This window comes from Carassius gibelio, chromosome A15 (genome assembly GCF_023724105.1).
Source record: "Carassius gibelio isolate Cgi1373 ecotype wild population from Czech Republic chromosome A15, carGib1.2-hapl.c, whole genome shotgun sequence".
Taxonomy (NCBI): Eukaryota; Metazoa; Chordata; class Actinopteri; order Cypriniformes; family Cyprinidae; genus Carassius; species Carassius gibelio.
Genome location: NC_068385.1, coordinates 8,794,363 through 8,817,577, shown reverse-complemented (window position 1 = coordinate 8,817,577; position 23,215 = coordinate 8,794,363). Strand labels below are relative to the sequence as shown.

General features: G+C 33.5%; 1 protein-coding gene across 3 annotated transcripts in view; it reads right to left on the bottom strand.

Annotated features, from left to right (window-relative positions):
* Positions 1–19,532, bottom strand: part of LOC128028605 (protein FAM131A) — a 21,367-nt gene extending 1,835 nt beyond the window's left edge. The window contains exons 1-4 of one of the 3 annotated variants that reach the window (XM_052615872.1): positions 19,389–19,532; positions 4,620–4,713; positions 3,207–3,389; positions 383–514 (exon numbers count right to left, since the gene is read on the bottom strand). In XM_052615872.1, coding sequence (XP_052471832.1) covers positions 383–514; positions 3,207–3,389; positions 4,620–4,689 — 385 coding nt within the window. In that variant the 5' untranslated portion in view covers positions 4,690–4,713; positions 19,389–19,532. Of the gene's footprint in view, positions 1–382; positions 515–3,206; positions 3,390–4,619; positions 4,714–7,400; positions 7,646–10,824; positions 10,938–19,388 lie in introns of those variants that run through there. The other 2 variants (XM_052615874.1, XM_052615871.1) reach the window with 2 other exon arrangements.
* Between the last annotated feature and the right edge of the window lie 3,683 nt (positions 19,533–23,215).

Below are 23,215 nucleotides of genomic sequence, written 5' to 3'. Positions count from 1 at the left end.
GATAAGGATGCAAGGAAAACAAATACACAGAGAAGCTGAAATTATATCAGTCTGCTGACATGAAAATAATGTTTTGAGAAGAATGTGTAATGTCTTGTATGTAAAACATTAATTATTTTCCCCTGATTTTATTGTTGTGTTATATATATATATATATATATATATATATATATATATATTCACAGATTACACTATTCCATTTAAAGCAAATAAATTAATGACAAATTAAATAAAAATCAATTAATAATAATAATAAAAAAAAATAATAATAATTAAATATGACTAATATAATAAAAAAAAATTATATTATAATGTCTAGTATTATAATTAATAATAATAAATTCCAATATTATTGAAATAATATAAGGTGAGAAATAGCTACCTGTGCTCTGTGTAACAGACTCGTTTGCAGGCAGAAAATCTTCATCATAAGAATCGTCATTAGACTCGTCACCATCCACTGAAGACCAGGCACGAAGCTTTGCCTCTGCGATGGCAAACTGCTCTGCCACTCCTGATGAAACACACACAGTTAATGATCATATCAGATTTAAACTAGATCACACACTGCGGTCCTTTGATCAATGTAGCAGAGGGTATGATGCGTCGCCGTGGATACAGGATGATGGATTCTTCTTATTGGCTGCCACATAGAAGCCACATTTGATTGGCAGGTCATTTGAAATTGGACAAAGCCTAGATCACAGCAAATGTCTTCGATGAGACAGGAAGTGACCTCAGCACTGATGAACAGCAGTCACACACACACACACACACACACACACACACACAGAGCTCTGTTCAGACATGCTCACATACGGTGTGTGGTGATTGGGTTAGAGAGCCAATTAGCTAATTAAAGCTCTTTCGCTCTCTCCCTTTTTCTCACTTTATAGACGGAGCACAATGTTTTTTTGTATTTACCTCAGAAGCACTTGCTACACACACACACACACCCACACCCACACACACACACACACACTTATACAATAAAAGCAAAAAAATTATTATTAAAATTAAATTAAATAGAAAATTATCAAAATTCTTAAAAGGTGCTAAATAAAAAACAAATACAATAAAGCAATATAATTAAAATATCTATAAGGTTAAACAATTTTTTAGAATAATATATAACTATATATTAATAAAATACATAAAAAACGAATGGATGCATAATAAAATAAAATGAAATAAAATAAAATAAAAATATAGCAATAATAAGAAAAAAGTAAAACTACAACTTTTGTGCTCAACCAGCTGTACCCGAAAGACTTGATTGACCAGCATTAAAGCAGCATGAACCGGAAATTAGCTATTAATGAATTTAACAAAAAGGAATAAACTACTTGGCTGCAAAAATCCTCCTCCAAACTCACATCATTGGTTGAGTCAGAGGTTGACATGTCAGGCTTCTCAAACAAACGGATCGAGGCTCTGTTTCTCTCAGCAACTTTGCTTGCAATAATTCATAGATTTATCCTTCCATTCATCTTTTACCCTTCGCTGAGGCTTGGTCAGCAAACACTCACACACAGTGAGTTTTGGCAAATTTCCTAGAGTTCGATTTTATCCACCGAGTCACTGAGTATGTGTTTCTACAGAACCGAGAACACACACACACACACACACACACACACACACACGTGTTCACAAGGACATTCACAAACTTCAGCTGTAAGTACACCATCCTCACACACAAACAAAATGACATGAATACTTCGTCACTTTATGAAACGGAGAACGAGAGGTCAGTGCAACATTTCTCTCATCTAAATCGTTTGTATGTTTGGAAGACATTTTTATCCAAGGCACTTTTAAGAAATGCATTTGATACATTCATGCATTCAATGGGAATCAAACCCATGACCTTGGTTCCATGCTTTACCCTTTGAAGATAACAAAAATAAAATACAACAAAAGCAAAACTGCAAAAAGAAACAAAATAAAACTTACAATAAAAAAGCATGGATGGGAATAACTTGTGAGCTTGTTTTTCTGGCCTGATAACTCAAAATAAAACAGTAAAATAAATAAATAAATAAATAAATGAATAAATATATATATAAATAAATATATATAAAGCACATGGATGGAAATACCTGATAAGCTCAGATTGCTGATTTGATTACTTCAAAATAAAATTAAAGAAAATTAAATAAAATAATATAAAAGCAAAACAATGAAAATGTCAGTTAATGCAAAAGCAAGCAAAATAAAATACACATTTTTTATCCCACACTTTGTTTTTCACATTTATTAACAAACATTTTTACATTTTAATCAGGACTAAAAAGTGCAAGATATCTGAAAAAGTGCTGATTCTTTATTGTTGTTTACTATAGTTGTGGATTTTATAATTTTTCTCCACTTCAGACGCACTTACAAACATCAAAACTTAGAGTTTTGTTCCTCTCTATATTCTGAAAGTTTTTACTGAGGGATTTGTTCATATACAATTTACATGGTTATATTATTACACTTTATCCACTTGCTTTTGTAGATTTCAAATTACAATATATATCTTTAAAGGCCGTTTACTACAAATTAGTTTGTTTCTCCACTCCAGTAGCACATGTGAACACCAAACTTAGCAGTTTTATTCATATCTATATTCTGAAGAATTTTACTGAAGGGTTTGTTTATATATCATTCACAGTCTTTTATAGAACATTTTACTCATAAACACCTAGTAAAATTGTGTTTTTTCTGTCCGCTGACAGTATTTTCTGATTTATTCCGTCATAAAAAGAGAAATCAAAAATCCCAACGATAAAAACCTTTAACGCTAATGTGTCAACAAATTAAAACAGGAATTTTGAACCTGGCTTTATCCAATGTTCAGATTTATTCTCTGGAAATATACGCAAGTTAGTGTAAATTTGTTCAGATTGAGGCGCATTTAAACATAAAATTTGAGAACTATGAAAGTTTGCTATTATTTAACATAATCAATCAACTAGGTATCAATCACGTGGTATGCATTCCATTTTATACAATATTCATATCTTTCCTTAATTAAATACAACAAAACACAAAGCATGTTAAGTTATTCTTTTACATGAAAAAAAACGTATTGAACTTAGACAAAATTTCTATTCTGTAACTTAATTCAATACAATATACCTTAATGAAAGCTTTTGATATGGTGACATGGCTAAACTACTGGAACTGATGAAATAAGGAGCAGATCTCTAGCGGTCACTGACCTGCAGCGAATCGCGCCTCCTGCTCGCCCTCGGTCAGATGAGAGTATGATGTGAGGTGTGACTCGAGGGCGATGGGTGTGTCGCTGGGTTTACACCAGCCCTTCCACTCGATCAGGTGAGCCACACGGCCATGTGCCATCGCTGTGGGCTTCGTCACATGATCTTTGACCACCTGAGAGATGCCTGAACACACACACACACACACACACACACAGAGGTCAGTGACCCTGATGCTGCATAATACACGAGGAATAATCCAGGTCACCGTCATGCTGTCAATCAGGACACAAAGGACTCGTCACATGCAATGAAAGTGTGTGTGTGTGTGTGTGTGTGTGCCATGAGGTCTAGTGAGCTGTGATCTCTTGTATTCCCAGGGTGTGTGTGTGTGTGTGTGAGAGAGTCCAAAAGACTTGAGAACAATACAGCATCTCAAAAGAGACGCTTCTTTTTCAAATCTATTGTTATTTGCCATTATTGCTGTAACTTTGTACACTACCATTAATCAGCATTTAATTACTGCATTAACTATTGAGAAGGTTTTAAATAAGATGCATCACCACAACTACAACAGAAAACTAAATTAAACTAAATAGATATTTGACAATCGGTTAGCATTAATCAGTATTTTAATTACTGACAATGTTATAAAAATAGTGCCATGCATTATTATAAAAATGCAATGATGATGCAAGTTTTGTTTTGTGAACAAAAAAAGTTATTAAACTAGTTATTAAGAGGACAAAACTTGGTTCAATACTGTAGAGAAGGATTTTAAAAGGTGCATCACCTACAACAGCAACCTAAAATAACTAAATGGATATCGGATTATTGATTAGCATTAAATTACAATGTTAATTATGGACATGTTTAAAAAAAAAAAAAGGTGAATCACCTACAAAAGCAGCCTAAAATAAACTAAACCGATGGATGTTTGACTATTGATTGACATTAACAATCAGCATTAAATAACTGCATGTAAATATTGGCAAGGTTTTAAAAAAAAATGCATCATCTACAGCATCAGCTTAAAATAACCTAAATATACTGGATTTTTTTTTTTTTACATTAATCTGCAAGAAATTAATGTATTCTAACTATTGACAAGGTTATAAAATGGTGCTTCACCTACAACAGCAGTTTAAAATAAAGTAAATAGATTAAGAAAAAGACTATTAGTTAGCATTAACATTAATCAGGATCCCATGAGGTTTACATGTAAATTTAATGTGGAAAAATGCTAGTAAATTTCAACTTAAACCCCAAGTTACACATTGAATTTTTGAAGTAGAAAGACTGAAATACTTGAATAATCGGTTTTATTAACAACTCCAAAAAACTGAGTTTTTGTATTTGTATTAGTGGATGTGCAAATACATTTTTATAATTTGATAACAAATTTGTTAAATTTACCGTGAAGTGAAGATCTCGCCAGTGCTGCGATCTCTTGAATGGTGAGAGCTCGTCTGGATTTAGGTAACATGTCGTTGCTGTCCTCAACATTTACCTGACAAGAGAAGACAAAAACACAAAAATAAACCTCTTTTTAATCTTATACTCAAACAGTTTCATTTCAATGACAACAACGTTTTCCTTTTCTGCATTTTTCCTTCCAGAGCTAACGCTACGCATTATAATCATAAATACAAATATTCTACAAAATTCAGCTTAAGAAATAAGACCAAACTATTTTGTATATACACAGCTCTATAAAAGATTCTTTAAATCAGTGATATTTTAGTGAGATACTAGTATATTTTTATTTATATTTTAAATGAGTTCTTATTTTTCATATTTCTATTTATTTTAATTTTATTTAAGTTTTTAGTAATTTTTATGTGTTTGTCACTTTTATTCGTTTAAATAAATGTTTATAGCTTTTATTTTAGTACATCAGTTACACAAATTTTCATTTGGAACCTAGCTGAAATATTTCATTTAAATTAATTTGAAGTAACGAAAATGTTAAAGTTAAATAGTTTAGTTAAATAGTTTAGTTAAATAGAATAACCCTGCATTAAATGCACTTAATGTGATCATTAAAAAAAAAATCTTTCAAAATTACAATTAAGTTGTAGTCAGGATTATGCAATATTGGTAGGAAAAAGCCCACTACAAATTCATATTAAGTCATGCACAAAAATACTTATATACGTAGTACTAAAATATATGTTTTTATACATTACTTAATATACTGTAGAAACATTGTATAGCTGCTCTGCAATGATTTTGTATAGTGAAAAGCGCTTTGTTAACGTTTTCTGTAGCAAATGTGAGAAATGTGAAATCTCTAACATTGAGCACTAGCAACAGCTTCTTGATTTTTCAGCAAAATCTCAGCCTCGAAATGCAGCTTTGCTCTTGAGGGATGCTCACTTTAAGACCTTCACGTCTCGGACTGTACAGCAGCTTACAGTGCATGCGCGTGTATGCATGCATGCATGTATAAGGTCACAAGTGTTTCTGTGTCTTTAGTAACCCGAGGGGATGCGTGGTGACACATGCACCTGGCGTGTTTGAATCCTCCTGAGCATGTGTGAGGTTACTCACGAGGGTAAATGCATTAGCCAACACGTCATTAGTGGCACTAGTGGCAAAAAACAACAGATAATGATAATATCTGTTATCTGATAATTCCCTACACGGAAATAAGAGCATTATATATATGCTGACATTCTCTCTCTCACACACACACACACACACACAGAGAGAGAGCATCGCCTACTGCCCTACTGAACACTGAGCTGAGATTCAGTCCCTGAAGAGCTCAAGCCCAGGAGAATGGAGCTAAATCAATGAGTCGTACAGAAGAGTCTGTTAAAAGATCGGTCATTTTACAATCGTCTCGTTTACTAAAACTGTAGCTGATGACCTTTTACCTCAATACAAGACTGACATCGACCACAGCCCAGACACTAACTACAGAACAGAACAGAATTCTGAACACAGTACAACGGGAAAATACCAATCCTGCCTAGAATGGAGAAAACAGCAGTAGATTGGAATTTAAAAAAAAAACAGAGCTGAATAGAATATAGAATAGAATTCGGAAATTCAGTGCAGTAGAAATGGAAAATGTTAGTCTATCCTAGATTAAGAAAATTGTACTAGAGTGGAATAAATAACAAAACAGAGCTGAATAGAACAGAAGCACTGCAGTACTGTAGAAAATAGTCTAGAATAGTAAAGTGGAGTAGAATATTATATAATATAACAACAGAATATAATAAAATAGATTAGAATAGAATTTCAGTGCAGTAAAACGAAAAAAAAAAAAGGCCTGTATAGCCTAGACAAAGATAATAGGAGCAGAGTAGAATAAAATAGAATTGAGCAGATTGGAAGAACTTCAATGCTACTGAATAAAGTAGAGTGCAACAAATTAAACCAGAGTTTAAAATAGACTAGATGACTAGAATAGAATTGCAGTAGGACATAAATTAACAGTCTTGAATAAATGGAGAGAATACAAGAATAGAATAAACACCAAAAGGTGTTGACCAGAATAGAGTAGAATAGGACAGAATACAATCAAATAGATCAGATTAGAAGTAACCCAGTGCAAAATAGACTAATAGAAAACAGCAGGAGACTGGAACGAAATAAACCAGAGATCTGATGACCAGACTAGACTAGAACACAATATATAATAACAGAAACAATATTAAAATAATAGAATAAAATAGAAAATATTTCAGTGAAATAGAATGGAAAACAATAAACCTAGATCGATAGGAGTACAGTAGTGTAAAACATTGTAGAAATCGAAATGAATAGACCAGATTAGTTTAGATTAACATAAAATAAAATGACTTCAGTGCTGTAAAACAGATAATAAAACCTAGACTCACACACACACACACACACACACACACACAGAGAGAGAGAGAGAGAGAGAGATCCACAGGTTCTATGGATCTGGTTTTACTGATCAGTCAGTCTATAAAAATACAGACGCATCTCATCATCAGAGCGACAGACAGTGATTCATTCCACACACACACACACACACACACACACACACACACACACATAGAGAGAGAGAGAGAGAGATCCACAGGTTCTATGGATCTGGTTTTACTGATCAGTCAGTCTATAAAAATACAGACGCATCTCATCATCAGAGCGACAGACAGTGATTCATTCCACACACACACACACACACATAGACAGACGACTAGTAAACGGTGATACCGGCTCTCCGCTCGCTCCACACAGGAACAAAAGCTTCTCCATGGAGTCGGTCGTCAGAGGCATGCCACGTCTCGCTCACACCTCGCTCCTCGGCGGGAACTTGGAAGGAAACGGGCATTTCTATAGCAACCAGTCGCCATGGAACGGTTTCTCCAAGGATACGGCGGGATGGATGCTGGATGACGTCACATGCAGCACGTCTGATCAGCCGAGAACCACACGTTACACACACAGCCTCTCTCTCTCCTGCACACAGCACACACTCCCATCATGACACCCGTCTCTCTCTCTCTCTCTCTCTGAGGTTCTACAGTGTTGCAGCATCACACCAGTGTTATTAACGGTGTCCTCGTTACATGTTCTTGCTATAATAATAACAATGCATAATTACACACAACTAACCATAAACCAAACCCCTCATCCCCACCATCGAATATAACTCCGTACTTGAATGTATAATAGCTACATTGTAACAAGGACACTCAAATAAAGTGTAACCTTATATTTTATATACTGTAGCATCATTTATGTTACTGTTTATCCTTTATATCAGTGGAAGTGTTATTTTTGTATCATTTATAAACTACTATAGTTGGTGGTAGATTTAAATTTGTAAAAAAATTTACATTTATTTCTTACAATAATTTGATTTTTATTTTTATATTTTTTGTTTATTTTAATTTTAAAGTTTGTCATTTCATTGCTAGATGTATCATTTTTATAAGTTTTATTTTCATAGTTTTTAAATTAAATTTTTAGTTAATTTAGTGCACCACTTTAAACATTAATTCACGTAATGTTCATTTATTTATTTTTATTTGTTATATTTTTAGTTAATGAGAAAAGCCCAAATCAGTGGTTCTCTACTAGTAAGTCTGAAAAGAAAGGACAAAGCTAAAAACAACTAATTTCACATTTAATAATTGTATTAAATACATTAATTAGAACAATATTAAATTTTTTAATAATCTAATTTCCAGTTATTTATATTTATTTTGCACTTTAATTTAAAAAAAGGATTCCTTTCAAAAATATATAAATAAAATAAATAAATTTATTAGATATTTATAGTACATGTGTACTCCACTTTTCTCTACTCTACATTTCTCCACTTTTTTTAATTTAATAAAATATATTAGTATACAATGTATAGCTTGTGTATACGCAATATAAATATACATTTCTTTCATATATATGATTAGAAATACATTTTATTATATAAATGCATACTTAGTGTGATGAAATTCACTTATAATATTTTTTATAAATATTTAAAATGTATTTAATTAAAAAATATTAAATAGAATAATTTTTAAAATGTATTATTAATATTTACTTATAGTATAAATTACTATCTCCAACCCCTTTTAAATACTAATTGCTTTGAGAAAGCTCTGACAGAAAGATTGACAAATATGAATCGATAAATTAATTTTAAGGCATAGAATCAATTTAACATTTGATTTAGTTCACATTTTCCCAAGTTGAGTCAAATGGGTCTCAATTCCACAAAACTGAAATTCATAGCATTGTGTCACATTGTAAGCTTGAATTTTTCAACCAAATCAGATCAAATAAAAGCAGATCAGTGTCACAGTCAAACAAAAAATCTAAATTCCAAGACTAAACTAAAGCTAACATCCTAAAGACGTCTGTGGATTTACTCAATGTTGCAAGGCTATTAGTGCAGCGACGCCACAGATTCCATTAAGAACCAATCACTAATTACTCAGAATGACTGGTGAATGATTAGAAAACTAACTAGTGAACATTTAATGAAACTCAGAGTCTGGTGCAACTGGCCCAATAACAACTAGGACGCTCCGGTTAATTAGGTCTTTATCAATCCGAGAAACGCTGAGAAAATATATTTCTGCCTTGAATGCAGAGTCAGAAACTCCTAATCAGCTCTCATCTGACAGAAGCAGCGCTCGACAGCGTTCGTCTTTCACAAGCGAGGACGTTTGGAAGACGTGATGTTATGTGAATGTAGGCTTCCTCGACCGCTAACCGTATAATCCTGACAGAAATAGCTCGTGAATGGCAGGCCTTGGAGCGAGTGGCCCACTTTTTAACAACACAGGGTTTGTGCAAAGTTTTTAAAATCAAGTTTAAGACTTAATGTTGCACAAAATTAATACCGCATGCCAATACAGAACAAATTCTCAAATTATTTTACTTAATTAAACAGATTAGTGGTTCATCAATATTGATGTTTTTGCTTCCCATGACAGGGAGACCTAGAGAAAAAAAAAGTGTTTAGTTTGACTTAAATGGCAGATTCCATTGATTTTGTAACCAAAATACAAGTAATAACCAGTGAATTATATATTTTTTTTTTATCATAAAGACCAAAATACATGAGGACTCTTATTTTGAAATATATATTCTCTACTACTTCTGGATGCTTATTCAAAAAGACTAGAAATATATTTACATATATGGGTATTTGGTTCCAATATAATTCCTAAAATACTAATAATATATATATATATATATATATATATATATATAAAAGTATTTATGCAAAATTACAGGCTTTTAATCTTTAACAAGCATGAAATACAACGGGACTCTGTATTTATATGTATATACTACTTCTTGCTGCTCATCCAAAAAGATGACACATGGGAACCAAGCTACCTATAATAATAATAATAATAATAATAATAATAATAATAATAATAATAATAATAAAAAAGCATAATAATGGACTTTTAATCTTAAACTAGCCTGAAATACATATGGACTCTTATTTTGAAATGGATATGTTTTAGGTGCATCATAAACCATTATTAGGCATCAATGCTGAACATTAATAATGTATATAATATATTTATATAATAATTTAATCAATCTATTATAATAATAAAATAACTGAATTATTAAGAAATGTGTCAAATTTAATTGAATCACAGCCTTTTGACGTTTAATAATCACATATTCGTATAACGGCGGGTCTGCTTTTACGTCCCCATATTTAAGACCTCTTAAAACAAGTAAGACTTGAGACTTTTATGGCCTTAAATTTGATCAAACCCAAATTAAAGGAATACTTTCTTGCACAGACTGATTGTTTTGCTTCATAAGACCTCAATATATCACCAGGAGTCACATGTATTCATTTTGTGTTGCTTTATATGCTTTTTTTGACTCTTAAAGTGCCCGTTCCCATTGACTTTAATTTGATCACTCATCAAGGAGCACGATTTCAGCTCTAAATCTTCTTTCCTGTCCTACTGAAGAAAAAGTCAACTACATCTTGGATTGCCTGATGGTGAGTAAATGAGTGTACTGTCCCTTTAAGACTTTTTGAGGAGTGGCACAAACACCGTGAGATGAGAGGAAGGAAAGCGCGAGTGCCGTTTCCGGACGCTGTGAAGTAAAAATGGACATGGAACAGATTGAGAGCAAACTTTGGCACCTTGAGGAAACGGTCTGAGTGCCCAAATGTCGTGCCCAGGCCGAGCGCCAAACTGGTCCGTGTGTCACCCAAGAGCGCCAGGTCAGAGCAGGAACTCCCTGGGCTCAGGTCTACACCCAACCTGTCACCCGCCACTGTGTGTGGAGAAGAGAGGAGGAGCGACTCACTACTGCCACCCACTGCCCTGGAGAGCAAACCTATAATACACCACTGCTACTGCCATATTAAATACATAGATCAATTAAATTTAATTATTATAATAAATATTATATTAATATCATATATTAACATAGTTTAATAATAATAATAATAATAGTATTTACTTAAATTCTGAATATAAATATAGATAAATATACAGATAAATATTAGACATAAATATAGATAGGGTAACCAGATGTTTTTTTTTTATTAAATAAAACAGAGGATTTTGCTACAATACAAATACACACAAAGCAAATCGGTTTGCTTCCTAATAACGAGAAAAACACCCATTTATTGTAACAATAGTATTTTGGTTCCATAAAATATCTTGGTACTGGGATATTGCATACTTAAAATATTATATTCATATCATTATTTAAAATGTTATAATACAATGAAATATTACAATATTATAATTTTATTTGCATACCAAATTTTATATATATATATATATATATATATATATGATGCTGTTCAAAATTATTTTTTTAATAGATTACATTATTAATTATATTATAATTTAAAATAAACAAAATATATATTAAATATATTTATAATAAGAATTCTATATTATAATTAGTTAAAAGAATATACATTACATTATATACATTATTTTATTTACGTGCATATAATAAATTATGAATATGAATATAGATAGATGTAAAAACGGATTAGTGAGAGAGACAAATTATATATAAATCTTTATTTTCTTCCTAAAATATTTGATTGCTTCCATGTTATTATATAAATGTATACATACATTTTCTGGTCAATTCTCTAAATTCAGTCATCCGAATGCGGTTCATCAAGAGTTTCAGTAGAGTTTAGAGAAAGACAGAGGCTTCATGGGATGGTTTTCCATGCAGAAGAGCTGAAGTGTTTCTCTAAAGCTCTCATGCATTCTCATGCAGTCAAAATGCGAGATTTATGCAACATATAAACCTGAATGCATCTCTGAATGTCTAGCACACACAAAAAATGCAGACATGATCTAACAAAAAAAAAACTCTGGCTGGCTTGATGCATCTTTGGGGATTTTGGTGCATCAGTTTAGTCGGATGAAACAAGACTAGCATTCATAAATGACTCTTTCCCTTTTATTTTATGTCATGCACCAAGCCTTTCTGACAGGATCCTGATTGGATCGCTCACACATCACAAGGATCAGCACGGCAGGCGGTCACACGCACGCTCAAATGCCACGATGACATCACTTCCTGTGTGCACGAGTGGGAATATTCACATTCACTCACACCATGTTGAGTACAGAAGTATTGAAGTATTGGGCAGGAAATAACTGTAGCATTCAATAACTGGTTCACAATCTCACGAATACATGTCGGTCATACAGAAATCTGCAGAACATCTTGTGCATCATAACAATATTTAGACAATTAACCATTTATTTTACCAATAATAACTTTTAGTAAAAAGAAAAATTGTTTGTGTGTGTGAAAAAAAAAAAAAAAAAAGTGTGTGTATATATTATTTTTTTTTTTTTTTAATGACTTTTATATATTTCTTATTTCAACATTAAACAAACATATATACACAATTGTGTTAACTATTATATATATTTTTATTATTACTATTATTATTTATTATTATTACTATTATTATTACTACTATTATTGTAATAATTATGAAATTGAAAAATAAAACACAATTTCATAATTTTATTAGTTATTTCTATTTCAATATAATTTTTAATGTATACACGCTCATTTACACATATTAAAAAAAAAATATTTGTTGTTCCTTTCTGCACATTGTATCAGGTTTTTTTTTACATTTATCATAATCCAGTAGGAAACAAACAAGCAAACAAACATTGATAAACATTAAAATTAAATAAGTAACACATCCGGACACTTTTCAATAATGAGAAACTGTATATTAAATATAAAAAAAAAAAAAATAAAAAAAAAAATTACAAAAAAAAAAAAAAATAGTCCCAAAACAGGTAACTTTCTTCAAGTTTTTTTTTTTTTTTTTTTGGCAAAACATAATTTCTCAGATTGCAGGATGAAATATGAACCAGACGCAAGCTGCTAAACACTAGACAAGTTAGAGACGAGACGATCTCTATGAGGATCTCAAACGGTTTGTGTAATAGAGAGTAAAAGTGAGAGATAAAGCAGACGGGTCAGAGGTTAAAGCTGCTCTCCTCGGTTTCAGATCAGGTTTGGGTTTCTTCCCTGATGAGCGTCTGACTGTCTGGACTCCAGCAGAGCGCTTAGTTTCACAATAACACCATTAAACTCATGAGTGACTCTCATGAAACTACTGGTGCATTATATCATTAGATAATTAAATGTATTAAAAATAAAATATACAATTAACTTCAAATTAATTATATATTATAAAACTAATAAAATATTTGCACAAATTCTGAATATGAATATAGATAGATGAATATTAGTAAAAAATATATGCGAGAGATGCTAATAAAACTTTAAAACTGCTAATTATTATTATTATTTTATGAATGCATTGAAAAATAAATACAAATAATTTTATTTTTAACAAAATATAATTTAGAATTTTTGAAGTGTGACCCAAAAGTGTTTATCAGATCCACCCCTTCACTCGGACTACAAACAAGGAGGTGGATGAGATGTACAACAACATCTTCTCTGCATGAGATCAACACCCACAGCGCTTTACAGACGTTTAGTTCCAGCCGAGTGACCCACGAACAAATCAAACACAACAGGCTCCCGATGAGAGCAGAAGAGCCAGTTCATGCATTCATGAACTCTAGACTAAACTATTGTACTGCACTGCATCTCTATTGGTTTCAATCTTCAGTCTGGATCCAAGAACACCTGAGAAGAGATGATGCCAACCCTGAACTCTCAAATTTTAATTGCAACATAATTGGGGTTAATATTGTTCATCATCTGCTTGAAAACACATTCCTGCCATATGTACAGCAGTTTGACATAGTCATCATTAACAAGCTACTACTAAACATATTATAGAAACTTCATTTCCTGTAAAGCTGGTTTGTGACGATTTGCATTGCGAAAAGCGCTATACAAATAAACTTGAATTTAAAAAAAGTGACACGTACAGTACGGAGAGCTTCAATGATAAATAATCTGTTCCTCTCTAGCAAACCGTGTCCGATTCATCTGCTCGTCCGTCGCTTCACGCCGAGCTGCCATCTGGAGGAAGACAACGATGACCTCACTGGCTCCAGATAGAAAGCGTTTGACTTCTGCGCTTTCCTCCGAAGTGTTTTTATGAGCACGCTCTCTGTCCTTGTCCTGATAACTGTACAGAAACGATCTCATGTCGTTATAAATCACGGCCGGACGCAGGTCAGAGCTGATGTAATCTCACTCCAGTGCCGTCTTTGACACTCGTGCTTTCAAAAGTCAACTTGGTGACAAAAAAAATAAATAAAAAAAGACAAGGAGACAAAACTAACATGCTGTAATCTTACTATAAAGCTGCCAAAAGGGAGTTTCATAGTGAAAACCATTTTAATATTGGCGTGAAGAACTTGTTATTACTCTAAAGAGCCAAAAGGTATCATATGCTTGTATTATATAATTAAATAATATAAGTTAAATTAACATTACAATATATTAATTAAAATTATTTACATTTAAAATGTCACCAAATTGTATCTATTGTAATATTGCAAAAAAAATATGACCATTCCAAAAAATTATGATCATTAAAACAAAATTGTGTCTGGGTCAGATGATTTTGATTAATGCAAAAAAACAAAACAAAAAATATTTATTCATATTTTTTTTATCTTCATTGTCGTTCAGAAAAGCTGATTGCTATAGGATGATATAAATATTAAATTATTTTTAAATATTATACATTATATTATTTATTATATGTAAAGTTTTAAAATAAGGTTCAATTAATTAATGTTTTAACTAACATGAACATTTATTACGGTATTTATTGATCTTTCAATTTAGTCTGTAATGTTGCTGTTTGGAGCATAAAAAAATAAAAAGATCTGCAAAGTTACAAAGCTTTTCAAAAACTACAACAAGTGACTCGTTTGGACTGCAACGCATCTTTTCTGTGGTTTGTGATATCACAAAGATCGACGAATGGGACGAGACCTGGTTGAGCTGCACTAGAGAGAAGGCAACGAGTGTTATATCACCATGTCAGAGATATGCTAGCTTTCCCAAGGCAATCATCCGGTTTCAAATCATGCTCAAATTGATTTGATTTTGACGCAGTATTTACACTGAAGCTCGCAGGTGGCTATGGTAAGGGGCATGATATTTCCAGACCAGGCATCGAGTGCAGCCAATCACAGCACACACTGGCCCAGCTAACCAATCACAGCACATTTCGGATTCCAGAAGGCGGGCCATTCATTCCACACTGGGGAGAAAGGTGTTGAAATAATGTAAAATGTGGAAAAAATTGTTTTTTTGAACAACCTAGTATGAGAGCCTGCTCTAGTACACCCCCAAAACAGAATCAAGACTATTTAAAAGAGCATGACAGTACCCCTTTAATAAAAAAAATACAGTGGTTAATTTTTAGTTAATACACAGTGCATTAACTAATGTTAACAATACCGATATATCGGCCGATATTCTTTGGGTATATTATAGTACGGTACCAGTCAAAAGTTTGGACACTTTCCTATTCGTGTGTCCAAACATTTGATGGTACTATATATAGAATACATTATATACATGAATACATATACATACATTTTTTTTGCAATGATTATACAAACGATGCGATCAAACACTTCTAACATGACCGATATGTAACAATTAACTTTATTATCCAAAATGAGTCTGACAGTGCACTTAACAGTAAAGTTGAAGTTGATTCCACTTTAATTCAATTCCATTCAACTTTATTCTGTTGAAGTTTCTCTTACTTCTGAACATTTATTCATGGATTTGCACGGAATTTAAATACAATATAAATTCACGTCTTGCGCACTTTAATGCCCTTTGAATGTAACGTATACGATCCCTTGGATCTGGAATCATGGCGGAATTTCATGTTAGGTCTATTTGCAAAGCACTTAAGGTCGAAGAAGACAATGCTTGAATGCTGAACAAGAGACATCCTTACTGAAATGAAAATGTTGACTGGTGTCACTATCTCACAAACGAGTCGGCAAATCTCCACTAAATTCAAGGGGTTCCCTTCAGCTCGAGAAGATCTCTCGTTATGTAGATATGGCCGTTCAAAGTTTCAATGGTTTTCCACAGACTTGAGCTTTCAAGCATTTCATCTAGGGCACCCGTAGCAAATAATGGAGCGCAATCTGCTGGAAAAACTAAACTCTACTTTTTCAAGCTTTTTATCTGCATTATATGATCTGTAAAAAAAAAAAATTATTATATAGGTGGCATATTTGCCGATACTGATATATCTGCAACATGCTCATATCGACCAATAATATCGGCAAAATGATATATCGGTTGGGCTCTAATATAAATACATGCATAAAATATTATATATATATATATATGTATTTTTTTTTCTATTTTTTTTGCCACTTTTGGAATAAACAATGAAACAAATTTGCTATAAAATGTAAAAATAAAGCTGCCAAAAGGTGTTTATTTTTATTTATTTGCAGAATAACTATAACTATTTTTGGATCTCCAAAGAACCTTTCAGTGATCCGTTTTCTTAAAAGGAATATTTTCTTAGTGTTAACAACTTTAGTCTAAAGAACCATTTTCCACTATAAAGAAGCATTTGTGAAATGGATTTTAAAGTTTCTTCATGGAACCATCCATTCCACTAAAAAAGCCTTATTTTAAGTTCAGGGAAAAACAAAAGGACCATGATCCGTTATCGGTTCTGTTGGATGCCAAACCTAAACCGGCGGCACGTTTATTGGCAATTAACAGGACAACCCTTACGCTACGCATGTTGCTTTGAACGGCTCCGGAAACTGATACGTCATTAATAATTACAGCACCAGATAATAAAACGATTTGTGAGGTGAAAACAAATCTGAGGTCATTTGTTCAGGACTCTCAGAGTGGAAAGGTGTTGGATTTAGTTTTTTCCACTAGGAACGAGAAGTCCTGGACATTCATCATGAACAAACAAGCTTCAAATAAATCAACATCAAGTGTATTATAGGATGAATGCAGGTGTTTCTACACACATGGAAACTTCTGGTCTTCCTCCCTTTAAAAAAAATAAAATAAAGACACTTTCCGAAATTTTTCTGACATGTTTCTCAGTAAAGTCATACAAAAAGTCTTTCAACAACAACAAACATATCATATTAAGTTTCAAATAGCTTTCAACTGGAATACAGTGTGGCCAGTTTCGTACAAAACATTTTATTCATCTTAAATTGACACAATTACACAATTATTTTCTACATTTTTCTCAATTATAACTTGATATTTTAGGTTTGGTTAACATTAGTTAAAATTACTTAAGCTTTTACTTAAACTAAATCATTAATCTTGGTTGATGTTAATTTCCACATACGGTACATAATTGCTTCTGTTATAGATGCACAATATAACTGTACATGTAAAAACGTTTCCAAATCACTTTTAATGTGGTCTCTATGAATTAAATAAAAGCACAAATCTGTTAAAAGTGCCGTAGTTGAAGAAACACCCTCATATGGTCAGGATGAAACGGCTGTGGTTGTCATCGACATGCTGTAATCGAAGACTGGGACAAGAGCCAAATGCATGAGAGCCGCTGTTTACTGCATACGGTCCATGCAGCACAACTGCATCGCCTCCATCGCACGTACAACAGAGCACAAATGTAACCCGATCCGAGGACTCAGCACGTGCTGAACGAGCACTGAAGCAGGGTTAATGCAGATGCATGCAGAACGTCCTGTCAGTGTCTCTGAAGCGTGTAAATCTGGCCTGATCATTGAAAAGCAATGTGATGCCAATAGACCCATGCACTCACAAGAGAGAAAAAGCCTGCAGTTTCTGCACAGCTCTCTCTCTCTCTCTCTCCATCACAAGACTCAGGTTTTGAGCTGGTTTTCGTGCTCGGAGGAAACTGAGCGTGTGGTTCTCACCTACTGGCGTTCTGGAGGCGGCACAGCCCATGCTCCGGGTAATTAGGTGGCAAAACACAAACCATGAACTGATTTAAGCCTCATGTATGCGAAGACATGGCTTCTCTCCATCTCTCCTTCGCTCCTGCTGTTCTCACAAGCATCCCATGTGCGCTAGCTTCACAACTCAAGTCCTGGACTGAAGAAAAAATTGTCTGGATGCGGTTTTCCGAAATACATATGGACCAAAACCAGCGTTTTTCCCAAATGCAGATTAGACTGTTGTTGCCAATAAATGTAGTTACAAACTAAACTGCCTTTCTTCCATTCACATATGGACTAAACCAACCATTTTCAAGTTAATAAACTAACTGTTCTCCGGTAAAACAAATTTAATAAGAAACTAAACTGATGCATTAGCAGCATTTCTCCCAAATGGAAATGTTTTAAACCGTTACTTTCCATGCATAGGCACTAAACTACAGCTTTTCAAAATGCAAAACACACTAAAACCTATTGTTTGGTCCAAATATAGACTTAACTGCCTTTTTTCCCCATATAAATATGGACTAAACCAACTGCTTTCCAGTTAAAATCCAATTAAACTGACAATCACAAACATAGACAAAACCAGCGTTTCTGCAAATGCAAACAAACTAAACTCAGTCGTACGAAACCAACTTTTCTCCAAAATGCAAAGACTAAACTGCTTTTGGCCACACATACAGACAAAACTGTTGTTCAGCACACATACAGACTAAACCATGGTGCTCCCAAACTCCTACAAACAAAACCAGAGTTTCGTCCAAATGCAAAGACTAGACTATTTTTCTTCAGTTTAAAAAAAAAAAACAACTAAACCGATTTCCCCAAATTTATGAATTTCTCCCAAAGTCAAACAGACTAAACTGTTTTCCTGCACATATCTGGACTGAACTGCCTTTTATTAACAGACTAAACCAACTGTTCTTCAACTAAACTGATGACCTTTCAACACATGTAAAGACTAAACTGCGTTTTTATTTTCTAAAAGCACAAACATACTAAAGCCTATCGTTCTTTACAGAAACACAGACCACTAATAAAATGCTTTTCTACAACAGACTGATCTGCAGTTCATCCAACACAGATAAAGGCGGCTGAACATCTTTCCCTCCAGATATAAACACATTAAATTGATGTTATTCAAACGCGTGCAGCTGTTCTTCACACATTAAGACTAAACCAGCTGTTTTCTACACAAATAAGCATCAGACTAAATTGCTCTTGACAGAGACTAAGCTATTTTGTTTATTCAAATCACCGAAGGATATGGCATTTTTACACTGAGATACTGCGGTCTGGTGAGTCTCACCTCTGAATGACGCGGTTCTCTGCTCGAGCTCTCTCTCGTGCGCGCGCATCGGCGTCTCCCGCGGCTCGGTTCCGTTCACAGCCCCGTCAAGTCCAAACACACACCGGTGCGAACAGCTCCGCTCTCCCACCCGTGAGGCACTGAAGGCTGGAGAATCACATGCGGCAACCAGCTTTATAAAGGAGCTTGCCGAATGCGCAACGAGCTCTGATTGGACAGACCCTGCGCTGACCCCGCCCACAACATTTAATGAGTGTGGAAATAAAATGTTGCGGTCAGAAAAGTCTCTAGAAATCAGCTGCATATGTGTATGTACAACCACACACACACACACACACACACACACACACACACATATATATATATATATATATATATATATATATGGAAATATTTTAAAAAGTATTTAAAAAAGTATTTTGGCCTATAATATGTAAATGTATGTGTGTAACGGTACACATATGTAGTTTTGTAATGTTAGAATCATTATTATACTCATACCTTTTGTTCTTTAATATTTTTAATTGTTTTTAGCTGTATGTTTTTTTTTTTCATTTAAATGTTAAGTTTTGAATTTTTTTGCATGCATTTGTCATTGTTATCTAATTTCTGTATTTTTTTAAATGTGTAGGCTATAGGTAGTATTTATGAAGTTTTAGCTTTTAGTTTTGGATCTGTTTTTAGTTATTTTAATACTACAATTGTTTGCTTCTGTTGTCCTCATTTGTAAGTCGCTTTGGATAAAAGTGTCCTATAAATGACTATATATATATATATATATATATATATATATATATATATATATATATATATATATATATATATATATATATATATATAAAATTTATAGGACGCTTTTATCCAAAACAAATGAAGACAATACATTAGAAGGTGAAAATAATGTATAAATCTGTGTGTGTTTGTGAATCATATTTTGCCCTTAAGTCAGCAAGTTTAACCTCAGTCCATCTCTCTCTCTCTCTCTCTCTCTCTCTCTCACACACACACACACACACACACACAAAGAAAGAGTGTGGAGTAATTATCTTTCTTGTGCAGTATCTTCATCAGTGAACTCTTGCTCGGGTCTCTGGGGTGATGATCACAGTGCAGTGCTCGTCTCTTCTTTTGTGTATAAGACCACACATTTCCCTTGAAGATGTGGAGGCTGTAGAGGGAAATGTCTTTCATCATATAGTTCTGATGAAAAAACATGTTTATCATCTTTTTGAGAGGGAAAAAACCCCAAGACGTATTCAGAAACACTATTTTTTTGTCAGTGGCAATGATTCCGATCCAGTTTCAGATCGTGATGGTTTTGTTTAAGTGAACCCTACAGTTTTTTTTTCGAGCGCATTAATTCGAAATCCGAACAAAACTACAGCGCATGCGCAGTTGCGCATTCACCGCGATTAGCGTAATAACAGGCGTCACGTGAGTATAGCTTATAATTGTTCTTTTTATGCTTTATTTGAACATTCAGTTTACACTGTGCTACAACAAAAATTAGAACACAATAATTAAGAATATTACCGAAATAGATAAAAAAATGAAAACACGAACACCAATAGGCTACCATAGCTAAAAATAGAAAAATAGAAAAATAATAAATTAAGGGACAAAAAGAAAGAAGATGGTTTTATATAGATTAATAAAGAAATAAATTAAACCAGTAGTAGTTAAAATAATTGTAAGCCGTGCAAATGTACATGTTCTGAGTGATTTCTTGTTAAGTAATTTGTAAGTAAATATTTTTGTGCTGTTTTTAGAACATTGATTCAATAAATACATACAATAAATAAATTAAATAAAATAAATCTACTTGACTAGTGCTTTAAATATGGTTAGAACTTATGGTTAAATCTTCAGAAATAAAAATAAAACTATATAAATTACTAAAATATTTTTTTATTATAATGCATGCTCTTTATACAAAATATAATGCTATTTTTATTTTTTCCTTTTGATTTTGTGATGAAATACTCCAAAAACATTTTTACTGTATGAATTAGAAAAATATGCAGCAGTGAAAATCTGCAGTTACATTTTCACTCTGTGGAGCAGAAGAGGCACTCAACTTTTTAATGATTGCACGCTTTTATTCTCTTTGAAGCTCTCAGTCTCTGTTGCGGTTCTCTGTCCTGCAGTGCAGTAGTGTGCTGTGTTACAGCGCCACCTGTGGTCAACACAGCCTCTGCACGGATAGATGGGCAGAGAGAATGATGCTGCGTTGCTGTCTACATATATAAGACTGCATCCTAACTGGGATCTAAATGGAACTTATTTGAAACGCGTGCAACTGAAGCACGTGACTCTCAATTGATTTCAATAGAGTTTGGGTTTCAATGCAATGGACTAATAAGCATAAAAATACATAGCACACACACAAATATTGCGTAAAACAGTAAAAAATGTATCCGAGCTCGTCAGATTGCATTCCTAGGATTGCCCTCTCTATGAAGATAGAATGCCAGAGTTATAGCAGAAGTGTAGTGATATCTTGAAACACTGTCTATGTAGGCAGCTCACTAGGGTTTGGAACACAGAGAGAGTTTCTGCATCAGAAAAACAATGAGGATTTGTCTTTTTAGATATGTTTCTTTCTATACCTGTCCAGATACAAAAAATTCATGCAAATGCACATTTGCATCGTAACACGCTTAACTAAGACTCTCAGGTTTGATGAGACACAGCAGATGTTCTAACACTAACAGTTACATTAATCACTCATGCTCTGCTAAATATAAAAGTCTTTGGATGTAATTTATTATTCATGAGCGTGCGCGTGCACGCTCCGCCTCTGCCTCGCTGCATATTTCTGTTGCATATCTCTTGAAGAGTAATTAGCTGGTGAAGAGCATTGTTGAGGAAAGCTACGTTTAAAACTAATGCATTGCAATATTGCGTTGCATTACAAAATTGCGTTACTCTTTAAAAATGTAACTATTTGCATTAGTTACCTTTTATGAAAAGTAATGCTTTACGTTACTTACACGTTACTTTTTACATAAATAATTTTTGCATAATAACTATTGCAGGTTTGCATAATATTGAGAGTTTTTAATTTATATAAAGTAACTGGAGTTACTTATTTGAAAAAGTAGCTCAGATATTTATCTTATAAATTAAAAAGTAATAGGCTACATTACTTTACTAGCTACTTAAACAAAAGTAATCTGATTACGTAACTCGCGTTACTTGTAATGCATTATCCCAACACTGTTGAAGAGGATACACTTATTGTAGAGTACAAGAAAGTTATTATGTGTATTGTAATCAGGGGCGGATCTACCGGGGTGGCATAAAAGACAGCCTTGCCACCCCAGTTGGCAGCAATGAATTAAAGGTTATGGCCAATTAGAAAATTTACGAGATTCGTGATCCTGCTCCGAACTCTCGAATTGATTCAAATGATTCGCAAACCCGCTCCGAACTCCCAAACTGACTCAAATGATTCGCGATTCCAGCTCCTAACTCCCAAACTGAATCAAATGATTCGCGATCCCCAAACTGAATCAAATGATTCGCAATCCCTCTTTGAACCCCCAATTGACTCAATTGATTTGCGATCCCGCTACGAACTCCCGAACTGACTCAAATGATTTGTGATACCCATAACTGACTCAAATGATTCGCGATCCACATAACTGACTCAAATGATTCGCGATCCCGCTCCGAACTCCCAAACTGACTCAAATGATTTGTGATACCCATAACTGACTCAAATGATTCGCGATCCCGCTACGAACTCCCGAACTGATTCAAATGATTCGCGATCCCCAAACTGACTCAAATGATTCGTGATCCCGCTACGAACTCCCGAACTG